This window comes from Carlito syrichta, unplaced genomic scaffold (genome assembly GCF_000164805.1).
Source record: "Carlito syrichta isolate Samal-C Ts95f unplaced genomic scaffold, Tarsius_syrichta-2.0.1 Scaffold312595, whole genome shotgun sequence".
In the NCBI taxonomy this organism is placed as follows: domain Eukaryota; kingdom Metazoa; phylum Chordata; class Mammalia; order Primates; family Tarsiidae; genus Carlito; species Carlito syrichta.
Genome location: NW_007256691.1, coordinates 78112 through 95322, shown reverse-complemented (window position 1 = coordinate 95322; position 17211 = coordinate 78112). Strand labels below are relative to the sequence as shown.

Sequence of the window (17211 nt, the reverse complement as noted above, 5' to 3'; positions counted from 1 at the left end):
ATTTTCAGGCATTGGCTGAGCAACCACTTGGGGGGGATATTGTAGAAAGAATTTAAGCATTCAAGATGCTAGGTGATTTTTAATGCCTCTTCTACTTCTGAGATTTTATGATTCACTCTATAGCCATTCATTGTTAATAATATAACTTTTGAATTTCCACTGAATAAAATATATTTGATATTGTATCCAGTTCTCATGGGGAACCTATTTTTTAGTTGGAGGATGGAATTATGCCTATTCAAAATTTTTATTTTATAAATAACCTGTTATTGTGGCAACATAGCCCAATAGTGCTTTCTCCCTCTAATTATTAGAAAATATTCTTTAATAATGGCTGTGAATACAGGGATTTTCTTTTTTCTTTTATTTACTTAGCAATTTACTCATGACTAAATTTTAACAGCATCAGAAAATCAAGTTGCTATTATACTTAATGAGGAAACTAACCATACTGCATATTTTTCACATGGAAAACAAAAAAATACAATAAAAGCTAAAAACACTTCTCAAAAAAAAGGATATTGTTGCTATACACACACATACATATACATATATATGTGTGTGTATATATCTATGTTTTAGGTGAAAATTGTTTAATGTAAAACTGAAATAAAGAAAGTAGGAAATTATTTGCTTAGGAATGTATAGCAGAAGAAATAATTTAATATCGCCTAATATCTACTTGCACCATAACTTACACTTTACATCTTTTAAGTTTATTCAGACCATTAATATCATAAGAAACATTTGCTAAGCGTGTCCTCTATTCAAAATTTAAATCCATTTTTCTAATTATCTTAATGGTCAGACTATACTTCTTTTAGAAGAAAATTGAATGAGCTGGTTTTAGCTTTCATTAGAATCAAGAGTTAGTTTTTTATTTCATTTTTGTTTTTTAAGCAGTGGCACCTGTTGTGAAGTCATAAGAAAGCAAGTAAAGAGGTAATCTTTTAATTAACCTGAAACATTAAACCTGTTCCTTTTTTCCCAAGATACTAGTTTTCCCAGAAGGTACTTGTACTAATCGTTCCTGTTTGATTACTTTTAAACCAGGTGAGAAAAATTAAATTATATATCATAACAAATAACATGGAAGATTTCTCAAATTATGTCATAGTAATGTACATAATAACTCTTTGATTTGCTCTGAGCAGTTCTTCTTTTCTGATAATGAGTTTTTAATGCTGTGGATCTACAGAACTCCTTTGTTTTCTCTTTTGGTGTCATACCTCCTTCTTCCTCGTAATGATCACTCTTGTGGGGTATGTGTCTTTGTTTTTGTATGTGTGTGCACCCTCACAGACACCTCGGGTCCTATGTCATCAAGTAGAAAACCTATTTCATTATCACTATAATGTCTTTAAATGCCTTCTTTTTTTTTTTTTGAGTTGGAGTCTCACTCTGTCGCTCAGACTGGAGTGCAGTGGCCACTCCCGGCCACCACAGCCTCAACCTGCTGGGCTCTGGCGATCCTTCCGCCTCAGCCTTCCAAGTAGTTGGAATTACAGGCACGCGCTACCACGCCCGGCTAATTTTTTGATTTTATTGTAGAGATGAGGTGTTGCCTGCCCAGGCGGGTCTCGAACCCGCGGGCTCAGGCAATTCACTCACCTCAACCTCCGAAAGGCGCGGGATTACAACCGAGCCCGGCTGTAAATGCCTTCTAAGGTTAACTTTAAAAAAAGTATGAAGTCAGTGAATGCAACTTTCACTGTAGCTTTTAACACTTTGACATGTTTTTGTATTGGCTGCTAGAATGCCCAGCACCAAAGTTATGAGTCTCTTCTAGCAAGTGTTCTTGCATTAAGCAATTGGCTTCATATAAATTTTCGTCATAGTTTCTCTTTGTCTTAATTTTGTAATTACTTTTTTAAAAATCCTGTTGAATAATGGATATTTGGAAAATGAAAAAAAGTAGGGAAATAAGTATTTTAAGTGGCTTAGGCACAGCATTTACTATTTTGCTTAAATAGTTTTTAATTCTAAAAATGTCTTGTTTTAGTAAACACTAGGGATTTATCAACATTTAGCAAATAATTTCTATTATGTATATCCTTAAAGTATTTATTTATTTATACTATTATTTGTTTCTTTATTATACAACTTTTATTTATGTAAAAACACATTATAAAATTTCAATGTGGTTATAGGAGCCTTCATTCCAGGAGTTCCAGTGCAGCCAATTCTCCTCAGATATCCAAATAAACTGGTAAGCATAGTATTTTGTATTGGAAGAATTTCAAATAGCACAAATTCCCTAGGATCCCTTTTAATGTTTAAATAAGGTTATGAATAGATAAATGGTAGAAGCCAATGGACGGGTTCATTTTGCTTGCCACTTCTGGTTTTTAAAATTTTGTAAGATAGGCACATATTTGTTGATGCCAATATTAAATATTATTTCACTATTACTGATTGACTTCAATAAGACATTTCCTTAGCCACTACTCCATTGTCACTATGTTGATGTGATTAAGTTCCAACTTAGGGTCCCATTAGACTGGATAATACAAATTTATGATTTTCATTAAGCATAGAAGGAAACTATTCCTGATTCAGTGGTCATTACTAATGGAAAAGCATTGGAGTAGTAAGATATATTTGGGAGAGACTTGATCCTTAATTACTGGCTCAGTACTTACTGTGTGACCCTTGGTAATAAATGGCTTAATTAAATAAGAAAATATCTGGAAAGAAACATCTTATACAAAGTCCAGAATTGACTCAGAAAATTGCTTCTTCTGCTCCAGTTGGTACATTGTTGTCCTCTGGTTATTGATTATACCACTATTTTTCTAAAGAAAAATATTTTTTAGGAGTGTTTTAGTTTTGAGAGAAACTTTCTTTACTAGAGAATTTATTTAAAAGGACAGGATGTAATTATTAGTTATCTATGCTATTTAAGACTAAGAGTTTTTAATCAATTCAGCTTTCAATTTAGAGGTTGATTTTTCAAACTTGGACATATGTGGTTAAAAGAAAAATTAAAATCTATTAAACTTTTTTTTTTTTTTTTTTTTGAGTTGGAGTCTTACTCTGTCACCCAGACTGGAGTGCAGCTCCGGCGATCCTTCCGCCTCAGCCTTCCAAGTAGCTGGAACTACAGGCACGTGCTACCACACCCGACTAATTTTTTATTTATTGTAGAAATGAGGTCTCGCCAAGTTGCCCAGGGGTCTCGAACCCACAGGCTCAGGCAATCCACTCGCCTCGGCCTCCCAAAGTGCTGGTATTACAGACTGAGCCACCAAGCCCGGCCTAAACTTTTATTCATTGTCCTTCTGCCTGTAGGTTTGAATCTATTGTATATTCAAATTCTTTAAGTATATACAACTTTAATATTTTCTCTCAAATATTCCCCTTTTTCTTGGGAAATGATGCATTCTCGGTTTTTGGGGGGTTTTTTTGGTAAGCAAATTAATTATCCAGATATCTTCATATTAGGAGAAAAGTAGCTAAACATGTACAAAATTTTTAAAAAATTCAGAATGACTTGTTCCATAAAATGATATGTGATAACATAAGGAAAGGGATCTTTGCTATGTAGAAATATCAAAAAATTCATAGATCAGTTCATTGTTCTTTAATAATAATATTATGCTTATTTTACTTTTTAGCATGTTGCTTTTAATTTCAGAAAAGATGTCCATGAATCCTCATGTTAATATAAGATCTTTATTTTATTTGATATTTTTCCTCTGTACTAATAGCTTCAGTATTTCTATTATTACAGGATACTGTGACCTGGACATGGCAAGGATATACATTGTAAGTAGCTTATATCTGTTATTAGTTTATGTAAATTGTATTTTAGTGAAGAAAAAGAAAGATCATTTATTCCTTTTTTTAAAAAACAGCCTTGTTGTTATAAAACTAAAGATTTCTGGTCAGCCTTATATTTTATAAACGGACAATCTCTGTAGAGAGCATTACTATCTTACCTATCAACCCCTGGTATCTCCTATGTGCAGAATTCTAGTCACCTATCATATTCAAATAGCTCTCCAGTGTTTTTCTGCCAGTTTGTAAATGATGTGGTTTGCATCACACTTAGCTTTAATTTTGTAGTTTTATTTCCATTATGGATTTGTCATTATCTGATGTCTCCATCCTTACTATGTTGGTTTAAGCAGTTCGGAGCAGTTTAGTCATATGGTCTGAAATAGTTATGATGTGTTTGATATAAGTTGAAAAAATAGCTAACCACGATTTCAGTTCTGTTTTTGGATTTTAAAAGCACTGAGATCAGCAGTTTATCTAAGTATTTTAAAAAGGAGAGGAACACAGTTTCATTTTTAAACAAGCTGAAGTGAAATAGACCTTTCAAAAGTATGTAGAAAATTACTCTTTCTCAAGATCTTTTGTTTAGTTCCTCCTGGATAAGTCTGATCCTGTTTAAATTTTGGGGAAAGTCATGTGAAACACCTGGATTAGAGGACTTTAGGGCTTACACAGTTTTGATATTGTTAAGCACAGAGCTCAAATAACATTGTTGCTAGCTGGGTGACAATCAGTTGAAAATTATCTATCTATCTATCTATCTATCTATCTATCTATCTATCTATCTATCTATCTATCTATTTATTTTGAGTTGGAGTCTCACTCTGTCGCCCAGACTGGAGTGCAGTGGCCGCTCCCAGCCACTGCAGCCTCCACCTGCTGGGCTTCGGCGATCCTTCCGCCTCAGCCTTCCAAGTAGCCGGAATTATAGGCGCGCGCTACCACACCCGGCTAATTTTTTGATTTATTGTAGAGATGAGGTCTCTCCAGGTGGGTCTCGAACTCATGGGCTCAGGCAATCCACTCACCTCTGCCTCCCAAAGCACGGGATTACAGGCTGAACCACCGAGCCCGGCCCAATTGGAAATATTTAAAGACATCCAGCACATCGTGGCCTTTTAAAGATAACTTTTACACAATCCAACCAACTTTTGAAAATCAAATTTTTTAAATGCAGTGCAGTTTCTTTATTCTTTGTGTATGTCAATTGCTTTGAAATAATAAATTTAAATCAGAATAGATAACTGACAGGCCAGTGGAGTAGACATGAACACATGTGAAACATTTATGTTCCTGTTATGCTTCAGTCCTTGGCAGTTGAAGATAAGCACATAAGTTGTAAAGGATATCTAAACAGTGTATAATCTTTAACTTACCAGGAAATCTACTTATTTATTTAACTAAAATATGTGTTTCATGCCGCTATTGATTTTGAATTCTTGGCTGCTTTTATACAAGGGAGAGTTAGGAGAAACAAGTAATATGAAAGCATTAAAAAAAAGTGTCTTAAAGTTGAGTGGGTAGCATGTTTATGCTTCCTAAGGTATGCCATCATTTGGTCTTGTGTAGGTAAAGTTCCTTATGGAGATGGTCCCTGTGTGGTCAATAGGACATTTTTTGGTTGCACAGCAGTCTAGGTAGATGTGGAGATAAAATAGGAGAAGGCTTGTCTGGAAGAAGGACCAGTAAAGATAGAATGAGAGTAGAAAATAGAGTAGTTTAGTTAATCTAGCCTTCTGAACTGGGAAGTGTGTGATAAAGGCAAAAGACTCAAATCATTTTACAAAAAAGATACCTACACACTTATGTTTGTTGCAGCTCTATTCACAATAGCAAAAACATGGAACCAGCCATGTTGCCCATCAAAGCTGGGCTGAATTAAAAAAATGTGGTACATATACACAGTGGAATATTATGCAGCTGTAAAGAAGGACAAACATATGGACTTCGCAGCAACTTGAATGGATTTAGAGTTGATCATACTCAGAAACAAAGAACTGAGTACCATATGTTCTCACTCATAAGTGGACCTTGAACAATTATTATAACACTATAAGAAAGGGATTGGCAGTAGTGAGAAACTGCCAGTGGAGGCGGGGTGGGATTGGCAGTTGAGGGAAACTGCTAGGCGAGGGAGGGTCATGCCTCATTAACAACATTTGTATACCTAACCCTGAATAATCAGCATTTGTATACCTAACCCTGAATTGTACCCTACATCTTTATAATTTAAAAAAGAAAGAAAGAAAAAGAAAATAGGAGAAAGAAGTCAGAAATGAAAGGGAAAAAATATTTTGAGACAGATTTATTAGGACTTATAAACAAACACAAAATCTTTAAAAATACAACTTTGTTTTGTCCAAATGTTACGTTGCACTTATGTATGGCCCAATTCATTTCCACCTCTGTCTTCTGATCTACTTAATGTTGGTAGCACTGTGTTCTAAATTTTCTCAATTGCCCTTGCTCCAAGTGCTACTCTAGTCCCAGATCCTAAGGAAGAGATTTTATACCAAATCAGATATTGTAAAGGAGAGGAGACTCAGGGAATAAACTTAGAAAAGGGCAACTATGAAAAGCTGTTTTGTATCAGTCTAAGAAGCATTTGGTTTGTCTATATTGTGGATAAGAATTTAACGAGAACTTATATGTGCTTTAATTTTTTGTCATAGCATTCAGAACTTTCAGAACAGAATATGTATCTATTCAAATAACTGAATTCCATGGTGCTATTTAAATAATTAAAACATAATTTTCTTTATGTTGGATAATGTGGATTGACTTTGGAGTGCATAGATAATAGGACATGTTTTCCCTTTTAGATGTAAGGTTTGAGAACTGACTCATTAACAGTTTATAATTAATTATGGAAGTGGTAAATCTACCTTCTAAATTATTTTAACTATATTCCTAAACTCCTAAATTTAAGCTTCTAAATTTATTAAATAAGTCCCTTCAGGTAATTTTTGCAGATAAATTATGTATATTTTTTTAGTAGTAAAAAAAATCGGTTGGTTGTTTTCTTAAACATGTAGTCTAGTCCTTATTTCTGGGTCAACTGTCTAATGAAACTAACTTAAAAATCCTACAGAAATCCTATTCAGTCTTACTATGTCCTGGAAAGCTGCTAGTTGGAACGACTATTTCAAAAATTATCTTTGATATTGTTGGTGTTGACCATTTTAAAGAAAGCCTTTGTCTAGCTTTATAATAAAATGTGTAACTTTTCAGAAGACTGCCCCATAACTTAAACATTTACTAATAATAGAGGCAATATTGATAAAGTTTCTGCTTTTAAGGAAAAGTCTACTGTTATTGTTTTTTGTTAATATCAGAAAAGAGTTTGAAAATGTAATGTTCTACCCAGGAGTTTTCCTACAAACACATTGATGTACCTTCAAATGTGGCCTCTCAGGATTTGGTCCTGTGAATGTATGTTGTCAAATTTGGGGTTTAGTCTGCTGAGCTGCAGCTCTGACTCACAAATGCATATTTGATATTCATTTGGTTACTTAACTTTTGAATATAAAATAGTTGTCTAAGCCCAAGAAGTGTTATACCTGCAGTGTAGCATTTATAAATGCAAAATATATGTGAAGTGTGATGTGGGGGTATTTGTGTGTAAAGAATGGATTGTTGAGTAAAATTAGATGATACTTTTATTACCATTTATAGTCATTTCTTTTTTTCTCTTCAGCATTCAGCTTTGTGTGCTTACTTTCTGCCAGCCCTTCACTAAGGTAGAAGTTGAGGTAAGTCATTAAAAATTTAGTCTTGAAACTTGAGATTTGATCTTTCCTTTAATTTTGAATTTCTAATCTAGAGAAACCAGATGGTGGTGGTCCACCACCTTAAAAATAAACCCTGGCATTGTATAAATTGTGTATCTAAACCCAGGCTGTCAGATTTAGCTCTTAAAATCATGTCAGAAAACACCTCTAACTTCTGGAAACTTGGAACATGTAATCATGCTGGTTAGTCAGAATGATATTACCTGTTCTCATCCTTTTACTCCTTTTAATGCTGACCTTTGGCAGGTTGAATGACATATTTTGGCATATTGACAGCAGGAGCTGACCATAGCTGATAGAAAGCCTTAAAACTCCTTGAATATGTTTTGTGAAAGTGGAGAGGTGCTACTTGAGGCTAAGGGGGAAAATACAGAGGTTAGAATCCCTTGCTATGGAATCAGTCTGTACATGAAAAGCCTGGGGAAATCATATGTGGGAGGCAGCTCATATGATCATTCATAAGATATGGTCTTGGTTTAAGTAGCCATGGCAGGGGGGAGTGGAGGAGTAATTGGAACATGTTGAAAATTAATTTTGATCAGTTTTTAAGGCTCTGAAGGTTGGTTCCAAAGCTGTTCTTAGTTTCTAGATAGGATGTGGAATAGACTCCTGAATTCAGAATCCAATGGGTTTTAGTGATACTCTCAGGTAGTTTCTGAAGAGAGAGGGTTAAAATAGTGAGTACCCTGGATTTTCTAATTGCATCTATTCATTGTGTAATGAAAACCTTAAGTTTGCATATGTAATACAGAGTTCCAAATGAGAGCTAATGTCTAAGGGACAACATTGTGGAATCTAACTCACAAGAATACCGTTTTGCTTTGTTGGATAACTTAGCTATTTAGAAGTTATCATTAATGCCAAATGATATAGGAGAGCAAATTGTATTTCAAAATCTGCTTAACTTTAGTGACATTTTCTTGTGATTTGCCTGTTTTCTCCCTGCCTTGAAAGTATCTGTTTATTAATTATATTCCATGTCCCCCCACTTTTAAAAACAGCTCAACATCTCTCAATGTGACCAAAAAACACTGGTTCTTGGGATGTACTGAGATGTTTTTAGGAAAAAAATTAATATGTTTAGAAAGTACCAAGGTAAACAAAATGAATTAGGTTTCTCTTCTCAAGACAACTTGGTGCCTTTAAAATGTTTGACCACAGAACTCCTTTTTTTCTGGATATCTCCTGGAACCAGTGTTTTATAGAGTACGTTTCAGGAAGTCCTGTATTATAATATTTCTTTTTTCCCCCCACCTTCTGTAAACTTTATTTTTTATTTTATTTTGTTTTGTTTTTATTTTACAGTTGTACAAGTGAGGGTTTTCAACAGAAGTAGGTTACTTGTATTATAATATTTCTAAGTATTCTGAACGCTGCTCTTTCTTTTTTAATAGCTGCTTGAGTAGTCTAGCCCTGTTGTATTTTTTTAAAGAAGAAAAACCATACTTTTAAAAGCCATGCTATCTTCTCTGCAAGATATTATCTCTTCCTCTCAATTTACCCCTCTCCAGCTAAAACAAGACCTAATAACAGATGCGGAAATGTGCACAAAACTGTCCTCTTTTGTCTAGCATACAGGTCAGTGGTCAAACTGCATTACAACAGAGGTATGCAGATTCCTCTTTTTTTTTTTTTTTTTTTGCCATGACCTCTATTACCACATTTCCTTTCTGTGTCATAGCTTTCTTTTTTAAAAAAGTTACAATGTTTGCATTCTCCAGCTGGTTCTGAGACCTGTTTGGATCATATTTTTCTGGAAGAGAAAACAATATATCCTTTGTTCGATAACTTCACAAACAAAATGACTTTCAGCTGGTTGAAAATAGCTGAATTGGTAGAGATTTGATGAATTAGAAATCATCAAATGAATTTGAATGGTACAGAGCAAGAGAATGGAAATTTGTGGACTTCAAATTTAGTACAGGTCTTATTTTAGTTATATTTGTTTTAGATTTGTGATGCTCTTACTCAGTTGACTCCTAAATACTTTATGATATTTGAATATTTTAATTCCCAGCTGTTTGTATTTTAACTGAAAGTGTGTCCCAGCAGTCCTTTAGACACTAAGTAAGAGCCTGAGTTTGGCTTGAGACTCTGAAGAGCTGAGCCCTATGAGGCTGCAACTTTTCCATCACATCTGCTAAAGCTGAGCTTGAGATTGGTTAGCAGTCTCAATTCATTTAGTTGCTCTAGTTTCAATTGTCTTAAATGTTCAGAAGTAACTACCTCTCTTTAAATTTGTTTTTAATTGATAGAAATCTTTGTTATTATTTTAAACATGTTTTTAGAACTTTTTAAATTAGGTTTACCTACTTCAAGATATATTATTCAAGAATATAGTATTAGTTGTATGGTTTTTCAAATAAACTTTGAATGGATTATTAAAGTGCTCTTTTAGACACTCTTGCTCTTCTGAGTCACAGGAAACCCCATTATGTTGACTGCCATATCCTTTAGTTTCAAAAGTTTCCCCTCAATAATAATGAATACCAAACTCTTTAATTACCAAAATCTAAATTCTAGTGAATGTAATATTTAGGAATATTTCCTTACCTCCTCTTTTCCATCCCTTTCTCTTCCTCAACATAGAGACTTACAGTATTTTTGAAAAGGTTATTATTTTCTTGATTCTTGATATTAAAAATACAGTAAGTTCCAAACCTCATATCCTGTGTAATTGGTCTTCTGACATCCCTAAGCAACGAAGAAGACATGTGTGTCTACAGAATGGTTCTACTAAAAGTTATCTTTTGAATGGTCATGTAGCATGATGGGTGTCCTTTAGGTGTCTTTTTGTCATCACTTTGATTAACCAGCCACTTCACAAGTATGCTTTATAAGGATATGACTTAGGGCATAGGGACTAATATAACTAGTAGGAATCATTGCAAAATATGTCATAAATTAAGAGCCTGCTAGTGCATCTCATGCAAGAGAATACATGCTAAGTCAGACTATATTGCACCAAGTAGGCAGCAACTAGTTTATGAATGAATCCTTTATATACTATATTTTCACCTAAACATACATACCTATGATAAAGTTTAATTTATAAATTAGGCACAGTAAGATATTAACAGCAATAAATAAATAACAAAATGGAACAATTATAGCAAAATACTATAATAAAAGTTATCTGAATATGATCTCTTTTTCTCAGAATATCTTATTTGTACTATAATTACCCTTGTGATCAAGAAGGGCCAAAACGCAATCAGGATAGCACAAGATTTTATCTTTCTACTCAGAACAGCATGCAATTTAAAAGTTATGAGTAATTTATTTTTAGACTTTTGCATTTAATATTTTCAGACTATAGTTGACCACTGGTAACTGAAACCATAGAAAGTAAAACCTCCAAATAATGGAGGCCTCTGTGCTTGCTTTAGGAAAATTTCTTTGCAAAGCTTATAATGAGCTTGTAGTGGCTAGCATTAGACCTAAAAATACTTTATGGTGGGCAATTAATTGCCTTAAGTAAGAGAAAGAAATTTTTATTTTCATTTTAAAAGAAATTCTAACTTAGGGAAAGAGTGTAATAATAAGTGTTATAATCAGCACCTATATGTATATATCACTTTTTACATTTTCACAGAGCTAATTACTTAGGAAAATGTCAAATATATTTGTATAGTTTGTCTAAATATCCAAATACACTAAAATGATTTGTACTTTTGAATCTAAAATCTAAAATTTGTACTTTTGAACTTTTAAAAAAAATTCATTTTAAAGATGTGAGGTACAATTCAGGGTTAGGTATACAAATGTTCATTATGCAGGTACCCTTGTTGATGAGGTGTGCCTCTCATCTCCTGGCAGTTTCCCACTACTGCCAATCCTACCCCCCCATATCCTGGAAGTTTTCCACTACTGTCAATCCCTTTCTTGTAGTATTATGATAATAGTTAATGATATGCTTATGAGTGAGAACATGTGGTACTCTGTTCTTTGTTTCTGTGATAGATCACTGAGTATGATAGACTCTAAATCCATCCCCAAACCTCAATTTCTCAACTGACTCATCTTTGACAAAACCTACAACAACAACTACCAGGGAGAGGAGAACCTATTCAGTAAATGGTGCTGGGAAAACTGACTGATCTCATGCAGAAGATTGAAACAGGACCCCCAAGTTGCTGCACAGTCCATATGTTTGTCCTTTACGACTGCATAATATTCCATTATGTATATGTATCACATTGTTTATCCAGTTCAGTTTCAATGAGCAACACAGTTGTTTCCATTTTTTTTTTTTACTATTGTGAATAATGCTGCAATAAACATGCATGTGCAGGTACCTTTTTCGTAGAATGATTTGAGTCCCTCCAGGTATATTCCCAATAGAAGGATTGCTGGGTCATATGGAAGGTCAATTTCTAGTTCTCTCAGAAATTTCCACACTGTTTTCCAAAGAGATTGCACTAGTTTGTATTCCCACCAACAGTGTAGAAGTGTTCCTTTTTCTCCACATCCTCTCCAGCATCTGTTGTTGTTTGTTTTTATTAATGATGACTGTTCTTATTGAGGTTAGGTGATATCTCAATATGGTTTTGATTTGCATTTCTACGATGGTTAGTGAGGCTGAGCACTTTTTCATGTGTCTGTTGACTGCCCATTTCTCTTCTTTTGAGAAGTGCCTATTCATGTCTTTTGCCCACTTTTTTTTTCCTTTTGGCACATTTGAGTTCCTTGTCAGTCCTAGATGTTAGGCCTTTGTCAGATATACAGTTGGCAAATTTTTTTTCCTAATCGGTGGATTGTCTTCCCACTCTCTTGATGATTTCTTTTGGTTTTCTGAAGCTTGTCAGTTTGATAGGGTGTCACTTGTCTATCTTATCTCTAGTAGCATGGGCAGTTGGGGTTTTGATCAGGAATTGGTTGCCAGTTCCAGTTTCCAAAAGGGTGTCTCTTGCATTTCTAAGGTTCTTATACTTTGGTCTTTGATCTATTTAGAGTTGATTTTTGTGTATGTTGATATGTAGGGGTCCTGTTTCAGTCTTCTGCATGTGATCAGCCAATTTTCCCAGCACTGTTTACTGAATAGGTTCTCCTCTCCCTAGTAGTTGTTGTTAGCGGTTTTGTCAAAGATAAGTTGGTTGAGAAATTGAGGTTTTGTTTCCAGAATCTCTATCCTGTTCTATTGGTCTGTATGCCTGTTCTTGTACCAATACTAGGCTGTTTTGATTACTGTAGCTTTATAGTAAAGTTTGAAGTCTGGAAGGGTGATGCCTTCTGCTTTGTTTCTTTTGTTAAGAATTGTTTTGGCTATTTGTGGTCATTTATGTTTCCATATGAACTACTGTATTGTCATTTCCAGGTCTGAGAAAAATGTTGGTAATTTAATGGGTATTGCATTGAGCCTGTAGATTGCCTTTGATAGGATGAATATCTTAACAATGTTGATTCTTCCTATCCTTGAGCATGGAATATTTTTCCATTTGTTTGTGTCTTCTTGGATTTCTTTGAGCAGTGTTTTATAGTTTTCAGTACAGGTCTTTCAGTTCTCTGGTTAGAAAGATGCCAAAATATTTCATTTTTTTGTGGCTATTGTGAATGGGATTATGCTTTTTATTTGGTTCTCTGCCTGTTTGTTGTTGGTGTATAAGAATATAACTGTCTTTTGTACATTTATTTTGTACCCCTAGACTTGGCCAAAGTCCTTTATCAGCTAAGCAGGCTAAAAATGGGTCTTTTAGAAAACCTCTGTCACACAACTACATACACACACCCTCCCATACACACACACACACACACACACACACACACACACACACACACACACACCACATCTTTCTTGTTCTAACAAAGCACATTTCTTCTGGAACTTTTTCTTGGTAAAATTTTGGCATATATGAATACTAACAGAGAAATGGAGTATTATAAAGATATAAACTGGAATTTTGTTTTAATTCTGCTATTACCTACTTGTATGTGCTTGAAAAAATTACTTAAATCTCTCTAAGTCTATGTTTTCACTGGTAAAATGAGGATAATAACATCTAGTTTATAAGGTTACTTATGTGCTGGCACATGGTAAGTGTTCAATAAGCACTAACTTTTACTTCCCTTCTCATCTAAGTGTTTCTATTCTTTTGGGAAGGAAGCTGCAAGTGTTGTTCATAAATGTCTTCCTTCTTTTGCATTTTCTCTCATTGAAGATTTAAAAGAATAGTCATGGAAAGAACTAGAACTGCACATTTGTTAAGATTGTCCTTTAAAAATCTTTTTGTGTTACAAGGAAAAAAGAAAAGATTGGTTGTAGTTTCATCACTTATCAATCTTCCTCTTCCTCCTCATCAAGTATTTAATAGAGAGGAGTATGCTTGATGTGGTCAAGAAACAATGGTACTGGTACTGAGCATTTATGTTAAGAACTGGCTTTAGTTAATGAAAGGTCTTAAATAAAAGACTTAGAAATTTTGACTTTCTCATGTGTGCTGTCTAATTAAGGACCAAGAGGAGATGGGAACTCTGGGCCCAAAAGCACAAATAAAAAGTGCTAGTTTGGGAAACATGTTGATAAGTCTCCTCCTCATCTGGCACAGGATGGTACAGAGTTAAGTATGGTGAAGGTATAAAGAATACTGTATTTGCAGGGCAGTGGAGCTGTGGAGCCAGTCTCAGGGGCAACAGTAAAGGAAATAGAATAAGTTCACGTAGGCTATCTTGAAAGTGAAGTGCCATTAGGCGGGAGAGTGAAGTAAAAGTGGAGTTGCAATTAGAAAAGCACAGAACATGTGTAACTTTTAAAATATATATATATATAGCATCTCTCAGTGATCTCTAACAAGAGTGGGGAGACAGGATCAGAAGTGACCAAGGATGTGTGATTGGTTATGGGCGTGGTGAAGTGAGAGATTCTAGCTAACATGGAAGTGTCTGATTCCCAAGTCCAGTGTAGATAGGCAAGCAGATGTTGCCAGAGGGAGTGAATAAAGAGGAGTGAGAAGATTCTGATGTGACCCTTAGATTGGCACGGTCCATCCAAGATCAGATTAAAGGAGGAATAAACACTAATGGATAATGAGGGAAAACTGACTGAAGAACTTGCCAGAGGAGGAGATTAGGAGTCTATGTTTGTTTTCATAGCTGAGGTAGAGTTAAGAAGAATATCTGCGGCCATCAGAAATGTGGTCAAATGGATCATCAGTGTGAGTACTGAGGGAAATGGGAGAAGCTGAAGGCAAAAAGGAAAACTTGGAGTTGTGAAGTCGCTGGAGTATTTAGATGTGTTGGCCATGATAGTGACCATCATGCTGCCCTCTCTTTGGTTGATTTTCCTTTCCAAAAAAAGGGTATGTTTATGCTGTGTTCCTTGAATGTATAAAGTGGAAATGTAATCTAGAGGGCAAGTTCTTATTTTAGGGAAGGTGTCTTTTTATTAGAATGTCCACCAAATTGCTTCTCCAAGGCCCATGAGTGTCAAATCCAAGCTTTTATTTATTTATTTATTTATTTATTTATTTATTTTGAGTTGGAATCTCACTCAGTCACCCAGACTGGAGTGCAGTGGCCGCTCCCGGCCACCGCAGCCTCGGCCTGCTGGGCTCCGGTGATCCTTCCGCCTCAGCCTTCCGAGTAGCCAGAATTACAGGTGTGAGCTACCACGCCCAGCTAATTTTTTCATTTATTGTAGAGATGAGGTCTCGCCTGCCCAGGCAGGTCTCGAACCCGCGGGCTCAGGCGATCCACTCACCTCAGCCTCCCAAAGGCGCGAGATTACACGCTGAACCACTGAGCCTGGCTTAAATCCAAGCTTTTAATTATTTTGTACTCTCAGTGGAATTGTTTCCTCAATAATAAAATGCCATGCCAATATGAGAGTTATTAAAAATGACTTTATAGAAAATAGTACCTACACTAATAGAAACCAAACCTATATTTCATTGTATTCTGTTTGATTAACAGTAGAGCAACAATTTATTTTTCAGAGTTTTTAGCGTACTTTTATGACCTGCATATCAAGTGTATTATAAATAGTCATTTGGCTTTTTTAAAAATTGAAAATGATATGGCAATTTAAAACTTTAATTTCTTATACTATTTTGTTAGAGATTTTATGAGCATTAACATTTAGCTTACTGTTTTCTTCTTTGGATTTCATACTAAACAAACACAAGAGATTTTACTAGATCAGAATGAAGGAAATTTTTAGAAATATTTCTTTGCATAACATTTCTAGTTGTTGTGGATATGTAGGGATATGAGGACCTCTGGTGGCTTAGGTTATTTTCTATCTTTAAGAACAACTGGATGCAAAATAACAAACCACACAGAAGGACTTTAGACATCATGTAGTCAAACTTTTTTATTTCATAGGCAAGGAAACTAAGGCCCATAAATGCTAAATGTCTTTTCTAGGATCATACAGCAGAACCCAGGCGACAACCTAGGTCAAGTGTTCTTTCTGCAGGGTGCCACTGCCCTCTGAGATAAAATTAATAAGATAAATGTGAAAAATAAATGTCCTGTAGTACATTATTCTATAATTTGTATACATTTTATCTTAAAAATGCCACTTACATCCATGCCGTTCTACATCCTCACTCCCTCTATTCAAGGCCTTGTCATCTTTCACGATTGTAGTAGTTTCCAGGTGTGCTCCCTACCCTTAGATGCTGCTTCTTGGGTGCACTACTGAAGTTACTGCTCAAAAACTTGCACCTGGTCATGTCATTCCCTTGCCTAAACTTACTCTCTGAGTCAGCAATGCCTATTAAGTATCTAACATGATTAACAAGATTTGAAAACAGGTTCATTTGAAAGAAGTGGTATTTTTTATGTGTGGATCTTTTTTTAAAATTTCAAATTGTAGTCCTGTCATATATGTATGACCTTGGCATATTGTTTAACCTCCTTGAGTTGTATTCCTCATCTAACAAATGGAAATGGTAGGATTTGCCTCAAGATACTGTTTAGACAGTTAATCAGCCCCTAATATAAAGTACCCAGCACACAGTAGGCACTATTTTTTTTTTTTAAATCAGGATCTCACTCTGACATCAAGGCTGGATTGCAGTGGCACACTCATAGCTCACTTGACCTCCTGGGCTCAAGTGATCCTTCTGTCTCAGCCTCCCAAGTAGCTGGAATTACAGGCATGTGCCATTACACCCAGCTAATTGTTTGGTGTTTTGTAGAGACAAGGTCTTGCTATGTTGCTTAGTCTGGTCTTGAGCTCCTGGGTTCAAGCATTCCTCCTGCCTTGGTCTCCCAAAGTGCTGGGATTACAAGTGTAAACCACCATGCCCAGCCTTGGTGGTAGCACTTATTGGTGGATTTAGCTCATTGTATTATAAATTTCTACCACATTGCGTGGAGAGCTTCTTGAGGGCAGGGACTTTATTGTCCTGTCTTCAGGGCTTAGAGCAGTGCCATATACACAATAGGGAATATTTGTTGAATGGAATTGAGTCAGGTACCTTGAGCAAGTTATTTAATCTTTCTGAACTCCTATTTCTTCTGACAAAAATAGGGAAAGAATTAATGAAATAATATTATATATATATATTTATATTCATACATATTCATATATATATATATATGAAACACCTAACATAGTGTCTGGTTTATAGTTACAATCCAATAAACTGTAGCTATTGGCAAAATCGCACTTATCCTTAAAAAAAACTAAGATCAA

The 17211-nt window shown here is 35.0% G+C and overlaps 1 protein-coding gene across 1 annotated transcript in view; it reads left to right on the top strand.

Moving 5' to 3' along the window:
- The window catches only part of LPCAT2 (lysophosphatidylcholine acyltransferase 2), an 89471-nt gene that overhangs the window by 28057 nt on the left and 44203 nt on the right, over positions 1-17211 (top strand). Inside the window, exons 5-8 of the mRNA XM_008069956.1 lie at positions 993-1053; positions 2151-2209; positions 3734-3768; positions 7478-7532. Of these exons, the coding sequence (XP_008068147.1) occupies positions 993-1053; positions 2151-2209; positions 3734-3768; positions 7478-7532 (210 nt within the window). The remainder of the gene's footprint in view (positions 1-992; positions 1054-2150; positions 2210-3733; positions 3769-7477; positions 7533-17211) is intronic.